Source organism: Callorhinus ursinus, unplaced genomic scaffold (genome assembly GCF_003265705.2).
Source record: "Callorhinus ursinus isolate GAN/ISIS: 27379988/994484 unplaced genomic scaffold, GSC_fseal_2.0 scaffold39, whole genome shotgun sequence".
Lineage (NCBI taxonomy): Eukaryota > Metazoa > Chordata > Mammalia > Carnivora > Otariidae > Callorhinus > Callorhinus ursinus.
The window spans coordinates 2,915,560-2,930,201 of NW_027397101.1; the positions used below are offsets into that span (position 1 = coordinate 2,915,560).

Sequence of the window (14,642 nt, forward strand, 5' to 3'; positions counted from 1 at the left end):
ATAATGTATTTAACTAGTCTGAATGATGAGCACAACGCCATAATGAAAAACTTTGAACACCATTTCACAGATGTGCGAATTATATGTATATATATCATGCATATAAATTATAAATTCCCAGATGTGGGATTAATGTGTCAAAGGAAATATGTACTGTTAATCTTGATAGACCCTGTCAGACTGCCCTCCACAAGAGGTACTATCAATTTGCAATCCCATTATCAGTGTATAAGGGAGCCTGTTCCTCCACAGCCTCATTAACAGAATGTGCTATCAAACTTCTAGATTTTGGCAATTTGGTATGTGGGACATGATACCGCAGTACATTTTAATTTGCATTTCTTTTATTTTGAGAGAAGTTGAACATATTTCTGTGATTAACAGTCACTGTATTTCTTTGTCATATTTTTCATTTTATTTTGATAAAAGTACTTGGTAAATGCTTTTTAAAACAAGGCAATATGAATTATATTTTATTATAAAATACAGATAGACAATTCTAAAACATACAGAAAATATAACGGAAAGTAAAATCAAAATGCTAAAAGTTACCACCTCCGGGGAATGGGGTAAAGAAGGAACTTTCTTCTTTCTACTTTTTCTCATGCTCTAATTTTATAGAATATGAAAACAGGTAAAATGTACCCAAAAATGCTAAGCATACTTTAAACTACAAGAGATGAGTTTCACTTTAATTTGTAAGCCAACTTAAACCAAAACTATGGATTCAAGTAATTATCAGTATGTGATTACAGTAAAAAAAAAAAATTTAAGAGTTAAAGTACTATCTACATTGAGATATGAAGCTTATAATAGGCTTTCCCCCTTCCATATGAGGTGAAGAAATTTTTAATGAAGTTTTATTCATTTGCTGCATTATTTTAAAAAGATTAATGATTAAAAGGTCAGTGATAAAGTAGAAATTCAAAATAACAAAAATATTTTCATTGAGTAATTTTAAGAAGTCTAATGCTTCCTTTTTCTGAAAATGATAAAATAGTAAATCCTTATTAATTTTGACATTATTCATTTACAATTTTACTGCATTTGAACAGGGGCTGGGCTAAAAAGTTGGCAAATAATTTATAAAATGTTTATCATTTGTTCAAAAACTAAGTTGCAGAAGACAGGAAAATAAGATAAGCAAACTAGAAACAATATCCTCAATGTAGTATTTCAAAAACAGCAGCATTCCTGCGTACTAAGAAATACTTACTACCTGGCCCATATGGAATATTTTATCACATATACAGAACCAGGAAACCTTCAGACTACCTAGCTACTAGAGTCAAGCAAACTTTTCCTTTAAGGACCAAGTAGTAAATATTTCAGGCTTTGCAAGCCACATGGTCTCTATGACAACCATTCACTTCTGCCATCGTGGCACCAAAATAGTCATAGATCATACATAAACAAATAGGAATGAATGGCTGTCATACAATTTTTATGTGTCACAAAAAATTGTTTTTCCAGATTTTTTTGAACCATTTAAAAATGTAAAACCACTCTTAGCTTGTGGGCTGAACACAGACACTAGTGAGCTGTATTTAACATAACAGGCCGTGGTTTGCTAACCATGATCGAGGTGAATGACAAACTTTTCTGATCATGACCTACTAGAAATACATTTTAAAAATCACTGTCCTGATGAGCCGTCTGGGTGGTTAGTCAGTTAAGTGTCCGACTCTTGATTTCGGCTCAGGTCATGATCTCAGGGTCATGGGATGGAGCCCCAATTCCGGCTCTGTGCTCAGCAGGGCGTCTGCTTGAGATTCTCTCTCTCCCTCTTTCCCTCCCCCTGGGCACACTCTCTCTAAAATAGATAAATAAATCTTTAAAACAAAATTACTGCCCTGAGTGCACGCATGCACATGCGTGCACACACACACACGCCCCTGAAACAAAAGTTTATGAAATAATACTTTGATGTACTACATGTGATACACTATTAGTTTCTCCTTTATCCTGGTTACTAAATGGGTATCAATCCATAGTTTGAGAAGAAAATTGACTAGAGAAATTAAGTTATTTCACTCCAACATGCACACAGAGAATTAATGGGACAGCCAAGTCCAGAATCCAAACACTTTACTTGCTTTTCAGGTGCCCTGTCCTGCCAGGACACACCACAGTGACTCATCACACTTATCAAGTCAAACCCACTGGTTCAAGTATGCTTGCTACATGCATTTATTCTTCCAGTCTCAAATTGTCACTTGAAGGAACAAATGCAGTTCCCCCACAGTTCCTGTGAGCATCTCCTAAGGAGAGCCTGAAAAGACAAATATGAGCAGAACAAACTTTGTCCCCAACACTGCAACCGTTCTCAGGGCTGCAACTCCTCATCTCTGTCCCCCAACATCAATCTAAATCCCCCTCTCCCTCAGCTCCACTCCTGCAAGTCTTGGATTAAGTGACCCAAATTTAGAGAGGCCTGAGCCCCTGGCAATCATATCATCTCATTTCAGGGTCACTGTAACATGCCCACTCACACTTAAAATGAGTGGATCACTTGAGTTCCACCCATATACAACCTGCTGCAATGGTGTGTACAAGCAATCTTACCTCCTTTAGCTGATCTGGGTCAAGATGGTAGAGCCTATTTCTGCCTGCTGGTCCTAGACACAAGAATCCACAGTAACCTGTTGGCAACCACAGCTTGTAGTGAAGTTGTACCCTTACTATGTCCCCCCCATGGAAAGACTACATCCACTTTGGGAACCTGGACTACTAACCCTGCAGAGATCAGAGGTACAGGGACAGAAAGCACCAAGGCCCCCAATGGGACGCTGCGAGCTACAGGAAGGTAGGACTACTTCTTGTCCCCACCTCCTGGTATGAGACTTATGTGTTCTCTCTTTTGGGGATACAGAACCATGTGGAAGTTTCTAGTTTGGTGCATATACACTTCATTCTGAAAGATGGCAACCCATCATTGCAGAGTACTTCCTCCTAGTTGGAGCTTCACCTGTGCTTTCTGAAAGCCATTCTAGCACTCCAAGAGGCCAGCTGCCTCTGGACAGTACAGTGTGTAATGCGACCAGTGGATGCCAGAGCACATGGTCACTCCTACACACCTTTCCAAGCAAAGTGAGTCCCCTGTTCTGATGCTATGTTGTATGTCATTCCATACCTGTGGTTCAAGGAGCCAACTGGTAGCATTAAACATATACTAAGTTGCTAAGTAAAAATGATTAATTTATATGATACATTAAATACAAAAAATTAATAAAATACAACCGTTGCTTTAAAAAAGCCTATAGTCCAAGGAAAATCAAATGCCCACAGCAGTGTCTTCCTATATCATTACATACTATATTCATAACAAGATCATAGAGATTAGGCACTAGTAAACCATCACCACAAAACCCTAAACATAATCATTGAAAACAGTCAAGCTGCACCACAATTGTACTTAATATGTCAAATATTACTAGATGGTAATAGTTAATACTATTTGTAATTTCTAAAATTAATAGGCAAGGTTTAATAACTTTAGTTACTGCTTTTATGAGTCCCAAATTTTCATACTATTTCCAATTTCAATTTTTGCAAAATAATACTGTCCACATTTCTATTTTTAAATCATATATCTAAATCAAGTTCAAATTATAATCAAATTACTAAATTAATATATTACTACTATTTATTCAAAGATTAGTACATTATATATTCAGATGCCATCTAAATAAAAAATTTCTAAATTGTCCAATGGTCAGGTTTACTATGCTGGCTTCATCTGAATAAGTAATGAGCTTAGAAAAGAAACAAAGTTAACCCATAAGGATAACTGCAAATAAGTGCAAATTTCCAAAAAAAGGATAAAAAATTACATTAACTTTAATCCAGAGTACTTTTCTTCCTAAATACCCACATTTAACAATGGTCTTGTTTAAGAGAAAGAAGAAACCTGAAACTCACCTTTGTACACCATAAGGTCTTTCTAAAATAGGCTCTTTGAATGGAGGTGGAATGTGACCAAAATAATCAGGATAAGCCACTTCTGAATATTCTGGGACAGACTTTGTATTTTTCACAATCTCAATATAGAGATCTGAGTCGTGGAGGGTGGGTCCATCAGAGACTTCCACTGATGCTTGTTCCACTGATGAAGTAGACTCTGTATCTTCATCATCCTCAGTTTCAACTCCTGTACAACAAAGCTTCCCTAGCTGAACTGTTCTTCCCTCAAACAGAACATTTCCACAAGTGGCCATGTGTGGACAAGTTTTAGTGCACGTGAGGACGGTAATAGGGAGACTGTAGTCCTTCTTCGCTCCTGCATTAAAACCTGGGGCTGTCTGAGAAGGGATATTCTGCAACGTAATTCGGTCCAACGCCTTCACAATATCATTGTTTAAGCCCTGGGCCGAAGAAATAGTTCTGTTTTGATCACCTAGCTGCTGTTGTGATGTTCTGTCATTATCTTTAATATCTTCTTTCGCCAAATCCATACAGGTAGGTTTATCACCTTCATCTCCTTTAGGAGACACATTTGCCTTCCTTACAACTCCTTTTTTTAAATTGCCTGGATTCCCAGATGCTTCCTCTCCCGCAGTAGGAACAACAATAGGACCACGTACTTTTCCCTCAAATACAAAAGGCTTTGGTTCTTTGGAGATTAAATCATAGTCCTTTGAAAATAAAAAAATATGTTTAATCTTTAATCTGTAAATATTAAAATATATTAACAAAACTAAGACTATATTCTTGTATATACTGCTTCAGAAAACTAACATTTGAAAATTATAAAAATGGATAAAACAGAGTACGTTTTAATTTCACTAAATAAAACACAAAATATTTAGCCACAAAATTCATCACACTTATTTTACTTTTTCTATTATAAAAATAATGCTTACATACAAGAGAAATATGGGAAATTTTACAGAAGCACAAAGACATTAAAAGCATCCAGACTCCTATTAAAGGAAACACAACTTAACTGTTATTCATTAACTCAACAATTAGTATATCTGTTTTGTGCCAAGCAGTGTTTCAGGCACTTAAGTACCATAAGCTTAAAAACAAAAATAGAAACAAAAAACCACTTCCCTCTTGCAGCTTACATTCTTCTATGGAAGGGAGAGGACTGTCAACACCACAAGTAATAAACATGACATAGGTGTGGGGGTAGCTCAGTCGGTTAAGCAGCCACTCTTGATTTCAGCTCAGGTCATGATCTGATCAGGGTCCTGAGATCGAGGTCCCCAACCCCATCAGGCTCTGCGCTTGGCAGGGAGTCAGCTTGAGGATTCTCTCCCTCTCCCTGTGCCCCTCCCCCCGCTTGTGCACTCTCTCTCTTCCCTCTCTAAAATAAATAATTTTTTTAAAAAAATGACATAAATGTATTTTATGAAACATGAGTAGGCTAAAGTGTTAAAGAGGGGTACTGTGGATTCGGAGTGTCAAGGGGTGGGAAGATGGGCTACAATCTGAAATCCCATGGATTACTGAAGCCTCCCTGAGAAGATGACATAAAAGCAAAGGCAGAAAGGACTGCCATGCACAGAACCCAGAGTCGAAGAATGTCTGGGGTATGCAGAGAACAGCAAGGGGGTGAGGATGGCTGGCAAAAAATGAGCAAGATGAATTCCAAGATGTAAAAGAAGACCAGATCCTGTCGGGCTTTGCAGGCTATTTTAAGAATTTTGGTTTTTACTCTGAATGACACTGGGAGCCAATGGAGGGTTTGGGGAAGAGGAGTGCCATGAGATGGCTTACATTTAGAACAAAACACAACAAAATAGAACCTGTAAGTGCAGAGTTTCTTAACCACCTGGAATACAGGGTTTCTTAACCACAGGGGTTGAGACATTTGATCTAAATAATTCGTTTTTAGAGAGAGGGAAGCAAACCATAAGAGACTCTTAACTATAGAGAACAAACTGAGGGTTAATGGAGGAAGGTGGGCATTAAAGAGGGCACTTGTGATGAGCACTGGGTGTTATATATAAGTCATGAATCACTAAATTCTAGGCATGAAACCAATTTTTCCCTGTATGTTAACTAGAATTTAAATAAAAATTTGAAATTGTGTGTGCATGTGTGTGTGTGTATTTCTTTTTTGTTTGGTTTTGGTTCTGTATTTCAGGGGTCAGGGGTAGCAAGATGGGCAGCACTGTCTTGCACATTGTAAGATATTTGGCAGCATCCCTGGCCTCTCTCTTCTGTACACTGTAGATGCCAGTAGCATCCCCACCCATTTGTGATCACCAAAAATGTCTCCAGACATTGTCAAACATCCCCTGGAGACAAAATCATCGCAGTTGAGAACCACTGTTCTAATGTCCTTCTGAGGACTGAGGAGAGTAGAAGCAGGGGACCAATTAAGAGTCTAGGCAAGTTGGTAAGAAGGGGTTGGATTCTAAATGCACTGTGAGCCAGAAGTGCCATGATATTGTCAAAGACCAGATGCAGGATATGAGGTACAGAGAGGTGTCACACATGGTGCCTAAGTGCTTGCCTAAATAAATGAAAAGCACCAGTTTAGCTCTGAGAGGTTAAATGTGAGTATTAAAGTAGGCAATTAGACATATGAGTCTAGAATTGAGAAAAACTATCCATCCAGAAGATAAATATTTAGGAGTCATGAGCATACAGATACTATTCCAAACCATGAGACTGGAAATCATCAATGGAAAGAACTAAAGAGAAGAGAAAAGACTGAACACTGAGGCACTACAATCAATCTACATAGGTTGAGCAGATGAAGATAAAACAGAAGAGATGGAAAAGGAAAAGCCAGTCTGGAAAGACAAATACCAGGAAAGAAAAATGTCCTGGAAGCCAGGTTTAAAAAAAGAATACTGCTGATAGGTCAAGTAAACATCTCTCTTTTTATACTTACAGAAATTTTTTTTATCTATGTAAGACTCTACCAAAGAAATATACAATTGATTTAACCTTTATTCCACAGTTAGGCATTAAATCCTTTAAACAACAGTGAAGGATTTAAACACATGAACAAAGTGTATAACTGAGCCATTTCCAAAATTTTATTATTATAAAGAATTCCATAATGAACATTGTTTTGCATATATTTTTTCTTTGTTTAGGATGATTTCCTAAGCACTGACATGGACTTACAAGGTCAGATACTATAATCAATTTTAATGTTTAATACACATTGTCCAAATACTCTCCAACAAAACTTAATGCTTATTCTCAATAACGGTGTATGAGATTATCTATTTCAACTGCCCCTCTTCCTTGCCAACATCAGGTATTATAGTTTTAAAACACTTTTTCAAAAGTGGTCGTAAGAGATATCGCCTAATGCTATTTTAATTTTAATTTCTCTATGAGAAATTTTCTCTATGAGAAAAGCAAAAAATTTTCTATACATCTGTTAACTGGTTTAATTCTTCAGAGGTAACTTTTTTTGTTCCTGGAATATAGGGTTTTTCTTATTTTGTTGTATAAATTCATATATTAAAAAATACACACATACACACACACACACACACACACACACACACTAATCCTCTAAGCCATTTTTTGCAAATATTTTTCTGAATTTGCACTTCTTTTAATTTTCTTTAACTTCTTTACACACATTATGTCATGAAAATTAAGAATCTTTTCCTCTGTGATCCATTCCTTAAATACCCACTGTATAAAAACCAGGGACTCAAAGATGATTCACTCTCAGCCCCTCTACCACATCTAATCGAAGGAGACAGTGGAGGCACAGAGGAGGCAGTAGGTAGGTGGCTCTGCATTACAGCTGTTAAAGGGAAAAAACTCTGTTGATTTATAAAGACTAGCATACAAAGAATGTGCTGAATTAAGTGACATTTAATATCTAGATGCCATTTTGATCCAAGAAGTCGCCTCAATATCAAAGTCAGTATACAGCACATGAAGTTTTCCCATAAACAAGAGTGTAATATGAAAGCTGCTTTTTTTAAAGAGTATAAGCACATGCCATGTACATAAATGAATTTAAAATAATAAGTTGAGGCAAACAGTTAAAAGAGGTTTTATTTTTAGAACAGCAAGTTAACTGTAAATATTTTGATGTTAGTCTGCTCAGCTATGATCTGAGATCATGCTGAATTGAGAACAACATCCCCCAAACTACAATTTAATGCATTGGGGAAAAAAACTAAAAACAGTAATTCCAGCTACAATCTTCAGATCACCCTCGTGATATGTGTTATGGGTCCATTCTTCCTGAAAGAACTTAAACTGAAGCAATTTCCCCTGTTTTGGAGAATTTTGTAGTTAATTTTAACTTTGACTATTGTTTAGAAAAGATGGGCTGCCTATGTAGATATGAAAGATAGTTTTTTCATAAAACAGATGTTTATTTTGTATTAAAAATACCAATGTACTTGTTTTACACCATTTGTATACATATGGTAATATTAATGCTGAACTGTAAAATTCAGGTATTAAAATGTGATCCTGTAATTCTAAAAAAAAAAAAAAAAATTTCTGTTGTAGGAAACATGGTGAGCTAGGTATCAACCCACAGGAACTCTTACAGTTGTTGGATAAGATATTAAAATATTTTAAGTACAACAAGTGGATAAGACAGCAAAAACAAAGAACAAATAGTAATGAAGATGGGACCCCAAAGTGCTAAGACTGAAGGTGGCTTTCACTTGGAAAACATCTGCTAAACCAGGTGACCTGGGGTTTAGGTTTTTCTATCTCAGAGTATAAAGTATAAGAAACTATCCCAGAACCTGCATAAGGTGGGGAGTCTACCAAAAGATCCTCCTCCCATAAAGATGAAACCCCAGAGAATGAAACATTTGATATAAATTCCCTAGAAATAGCCCCACCACAAAAGAAATAGCAAAGAAAACCAATAGTCTCAAACCTTAGCACTAAGAGGGTAAAAAACATCACTACTCATAAATTAGTACCAAAAGTCTGCCATCACATCACACAGACTGCAGCCTGAATTCACATTATCTGAGGGGTCCAAACACCCTCAAGGAGGAATGTAACCTATAAGAGTGCCTGTCAAAAGGAATAACAAAAACTTCTGGAGTTTCCACATAAGCTCCACAAGCAGAATTATAAAGAACTGATCAGCTCACTGGAGAAAAAAAAACAACTAAATGAAAAATTAAGCAAGTAGAAGGAACTAAAACAAACATGTAGGAAAAGACCTGCAAGAATTTCAGACACTAAAATTATAAGACTAATTAAATGGCTATATGTAATATGTTCAAAGAAATAAAAGACAAGAAACAAGAAGTTTACCATAGCACATACCCTCCCCAATGCTATGGTGAGCACTATAAGACTGCTGAATCACAGATCTGTACCTCTGAAACAAATACTACATTATATGTTTAAAAAAAAGAAGAAGAAGAAGAAGAAGAAGAAGAAAAGGAAGAAGAAGAAGAAGAAGAAGAAGATAGTAGGAAGGGAAAAATGAAGGGGGGTAATTCAGAGGGGGAGACGAACCATGAGAGAATATGGACTCTGAGAAACAACTGAGGGTTCTAGAGGGTGGGGGGATGGGTTAGCCTGGTGATGGGTATTAAAGAGGGCACGTTCTGCGTGGAGCACTGGGTGTTATACACAAACAATGAATCATGGAACACACCATCAAAAACTAATAATGTAATGTACAGTGATTAACATAACATAAAAAAATGTAAAAAATTTAAAATTAAAATAAAGAGGATTGCTAAATGTTCCAATGATAAAAAGAAACAAGAAGTTTAAGAGTGATGAAATAAATTTTTTTAAACCTTCTAAAACCAGAAATAAAACAAGTTTTAATATCTAATGGATGTTTATAATGACCAATCAGATAGAACCAAAAATAAAATTACAAAACTGGCAGACTGTTCAAATGAATTTAGTTGAATGCAGCATAGAGAAAGAAAACATGAAAAAGAGTTAAAAGATATGGAAGAGTAAAAAAGTCTACAACCAATTAGTAATGCCAAAAGAAAAGAGAGAAGAGAAAAAAGGCAGTGTCTGGAGGAGAGGTGAGTTTTTCCAACCCCTAAGAGAAAACAACTCAGATTCCAAAAGACAGTGAATCCCAAACAAGATTTAAGAAAAGAATACCTGCCTTTAGTCAACACTACTAGGAAACTGGAGCATGAAGCTAAAGAAATTATCTTGAAAATCACCAGAAACAATGTGTTTATATAAAACGAAAACATAGACTTTGCATACATACTACCCAGCGATTTCACTCATAGGTATTTACCCAAGAGAAATGAAGGCAAATTTCCACAAAAAGCTTTTTACACAGATGCTAGTATCAATCTTATTCACAGTAGCCCCAAACTGCAAACATTCCAGTATTCATCAAGTGAACAGATAAAGAAATTGTGGTACTTCCATACAATGAAATACTACTCAGCAATCAGGAAAGAGCCACTGATACATGCAATAACATCAGTGAATCTCAAAACCCTAAGATGAACACAGAGGCCTTAAACAAGAGTACATTCACATAGTATCAGAAGTTCCATAACAGGCAAAATTAACCTTTAGTGACAGAGAGCAGATGAGCAGTTACCTGGGCAGGAGGTAAGAAGACTGACCACAAAGACACAGGGGCCCAGGGACACACCTGGGGTGACAGAAATAATTCTGTATCTTGGCTGGGTTGGTGGTTGCACAGTTGTATGAATTTGTCAAAACTCAATGAACTTAAAGATGAATAATTTACTGCATGTAAATTATACTTCAATAAAGCTGATTTTTAAAAATTAGCCAGAGAAACTAACTTTCAAGAATAATCATTCTTGAAAGACACTTTCAAACCAAAAGCGAGAGACAGAGACTAAAAGATGTAATTCCAGCAGAAGGAAAGTAAGTCAAACTGAAGTTCTGAGAAACAAGAAGTAAAAACCAAAAAAGTAGTAAAAATGTCCATAAATCCTAAACACTTAATGTAAAACACAAAGCAGTACCATCATATGGATTTTCTTTTTTTAAGCTAAAGTTAAAACATAAATTAAAAGTGTGAACATTGGTTTGGGAAGTGATTATACTTAAAGTATCCCAAGTTTCCTTTTATAATTAAAAGAAAGAAGAAAGGTCCCAATTAACGTCAGAATAGTAAAAATGTATGTTACAACATCAAGAGTAGCTAAAACTTCTGTATATGTGTCAATACTCAAACTTACACTTTAAAGGAATGTACTTTATTGTATGTAAATTATACCTCAACAAAGTTGATTAAAATAAAAAAAGACTGTATAGCTTTCAAACAAATTAGGGTGAAAAAGTGAAACAAAAACATACTCAATCCAAATGAAGGCCAAAAAAAAGACAAAGACACAGAGATGAAACAAATGGAAACAAAAATAAGATCTCATAAATATAAAACCAAATACAGTAATAATTATATGTAAATGAACTAAATGTCCCAGTTAAATGGCAAAGACGCAGACTTGATTTTTTTAAATCCAACCATATACTGTTTGTTTATACTATATACTGTTGTATATAGTAGTTTATAGTATAAATTATACTGTTTATACTATATACTGTTTAAAAAGATACACACCTAGGGATATCAAAAAGTTGAAAGTAAAAAGATTTAAAAAGATAACAGGCAAGGGGCACCTGAGTGGCTTGGTAGGTTGAGCATCTGACTCCTGATTTCAGCTCAGGTCAGGATCTCGAGTTGTAGGATTGAGCCTGCACTGGACATGGAGTCTGCTCAAGATTCTCTCCCTCCCTCTGCCTCTGCCCCCCGACTCATGCACTCTCCCTCTCTCAAAAATAAAAATAAAAGACACCAGGCAAGTCACCAAAGTTAATTTAGCTACATTAATTTTTTTTTTTTTTTACTTTTTTGCCTTAAATTCTTAGAGATAAGCAACTTTACAACATCAGTAACTTCATAACTATTAAAAGTTCATTTCAGGGATGCCTGGGTGGCTCAGCTGGTTAAGCGTCCGACTGCTGATTTGGGCTCAGGTCATGATCTTGGGGTCCTGGGACAGAGCCCTGCACTGGGCTCTGCGCTCAGCAGGGAGTCTACTTGGGATTCTGTTTCTCCCTCTCTCCCACCCCCTACCTGCTCTCTCTCTCTAAAATAAAATAAACTCTTTTTTTAAAAGATTAAAAAAAAAGGGGGCAGGAAAATCAAGATTTGGCACTGTAAGCCTACCATTTAGATACATGGGAATTTCAACTTCAAAAACATGCTAAAAGTGATTCCAGGAAATAGCAAGTGGGAAGGGGACCCAGTTTTTCCTGATTAAACTATATAAAACTATGTGACTCTTCAAATTCTGTCCATACATAACTTCAATAAAAATTTAAAACCAAATTAAAAAGAGGAAAAAAAGAAAAACAAAAGTCCATATGGTAACTGTCATCATGCTACCACAAACATTTGAAAAAAAGAGCTGTGAAAATTCAGAATTTTGACACTTCCAATATTCTGCCATTAAGAAACAAAAGCAAATAAAACTGTAATTGTCACTATGAATAAATAATTATAGTTTTAAAAGCATGGTAAGGGCCTTCAAAAAGTCTGTTGATAATTATTTTAACAATTCTATATCTTGCATTCAATTTGCTTCCATCTGGCCACTGAATAATAGCCTTAACACATGTGGAAACAAAGTGGATGGTGTTCAGAATCCCAACAAACACATCAAGTAATTTTAAGCTCCAATGGTTGATACTGAAAATGACATGCAAATCCAAATGGAAGAAGTCATAATCGAAATTAATTTCATTTATGTTTAATATGTCATGATCTGACAGTATTTGATAAGATGATGGCTGAAAAAAATCCTTTCAAATACTTCTTATCTGGAACCAACCAATATTTTTAATTCTCAAAAATATATTACTTAAATACTGCTGCTTAGATATAGTTCCAACACACACTTCAAAAAAGAGACTAAAGTATTTGAACAATGCGTTCCTCTGAAATTTAAAAATGCAAAAGATAGGGCTCCTGGGTGGCTCAGTTGGTTAAGCGACTGCCTTCCGCTCAGGTCATGATCCTGGAGTCCTGGGATCGAGTCCCACATCGGGCTCCCTGCTCAGCAGGGAGTCTGCTTCTCCCTCTGACCCTCTTCCCTCTCGTGCTCTCTCTCTCTCAAATAAATAAATAAAATCTTAAAAAAAAAAAACATTTAAAAAAAATGCAAAAGATAGTCAAGTGCCAACACAACTACTTTAGAAATGATTTTCCAGTTATGTAAATAAAAGACAATGTGCTATTCCCCATAACACATGCTACAGAAATACAGCTGTTCTACATTATTCTTTATGGCAAAATAGAGAGACACATTAATAAATACATGTTATCTGAAATACTTGAAGCAGCTTCTTTTGCTTAAACATAATAAAAAGGAGTGACTCACTTGGGGAGACTTTTCAGAGCACTTACACTCTGACAAACCTGTCTTCACCATCTGACCCTGGCCAAGTCAGACCAAAAGTAGGAACCTGCTCTCCTACAAGCAGCCAAACTAAAGGACAAGCTGGCTGGCTGTCAGGTGCCGAGCAGGAAACCATCAAGGGTAGCCTGTTCCAGGTGAAGCATTAACAGGCAGACACACAAGAACTCACCATCACAGCCTACAAGAAAGAAGTGGCCTGTGAAAGAATGAGAATCAAAATCCTGGCCTTGACACCCATTAAAAAAAAATTATTTTTCTTTATTCCCACATCAAAACTCTTACCATTTTTAAACATGTTATATAGTTCTTATACATACAGAGAGAAGAAAGTAGGTGACTTCTTCACATAATAATCAATCCCCTCCCCACCCAAATCCCTTCCACAATATTTTTCTGCTTTGAGTTAGCAGTATTTATTACCTCCAGAGTTGTATTTTGAGTTCTTTAGCTGGGCACAAAGGTGTTGAAAAGAGTAGCCAGATACTTCTGGTACGTTCAGTGGGAGAAAATCACCCTGTATCGTTTCCCAAATGCCTCTTCCTGCATTCTTGTTCTCTTTTTGACAGCGCTCTCCTTTATCCCTGCCTTCTTTCTAGTTCCCCTGATTTCAGAGGACCCTCCAACATCCCCCAAATCTCTGAAAGTGCCAAGGAACTGAGGAGGGGAGGAAGGGCAACCTGCTGCTGCTCCTCGTGCATCCAAAGCTCCTAAGTTCCTAAAGAGAGCCCTGAATATGACAACTGTGAAATACAAACATTAGCTACCAAGCACAGCCCAGCCCACCTTTGAGCAACATGGTATGAACTGCACGGGTCCACTCACACATGGATTTTTTTCTGATACATACAGTATAGCAGTTTACTTCCTTATGATTTTCTTAATAATGTCTTCTTTTCCTTAGCTTACTTTACTGTATGAACACAATATATAATACATATAGCATACAAAATGTGTTAATCAATGGCTTATATTATGGGTAAGGATTTCAGTCAACAGGCTATTAAGTTTTGGGGGTGTCAAAAGTTATACACGCATTTTTTTACTCTCCTGGAAGGCTGGCACCCCTAACCCCTATGTTTTTCAAGGGTCAACTGTCTTTCCTTTTTTTATTTCCCACATATAACCTTACATTAAAGTCCTTTTCTTTAAGCAACTAGGAATTAAATGTATGGATTTGGGAGGCATGGGGTCCTGTAGTAAGAGCTGAATAAATCTGAGATTATCTGGTTTGAATGCTTTATTTTACAGGTTAAGATCCTAGGCAATTTCAGGGACTTATTC

General features: G+C 36.3%; 1 protein-coding gene across 5 annotated transcripts in view; it reads right to left on the reverse strand.

The window, feature by feature from the left end:
• Window positions 1–14,642, reverse strand: part of AGTPBP1 (ATP/GTP binding carboxypeptidase 1) — a 161,054-nt gene that overhangs the window by 57,973 nt on the left and 88,439 nt on the right. For all 5 annotated transcript variants that reach the window (XM_025851632.2, XM_025851633.2, XM_073880686.1 and 2 more), the window contains exon 14: window positions 3,922–4,634. In XM_025851632.2, coding sequence (XP_025707417.1) covers window positions 3,922–4,634 — 713 coding nt within the window. The remainder of the gene's footprint in view (window positions 1–3,921; window positions 4,635–14,642) is intronic.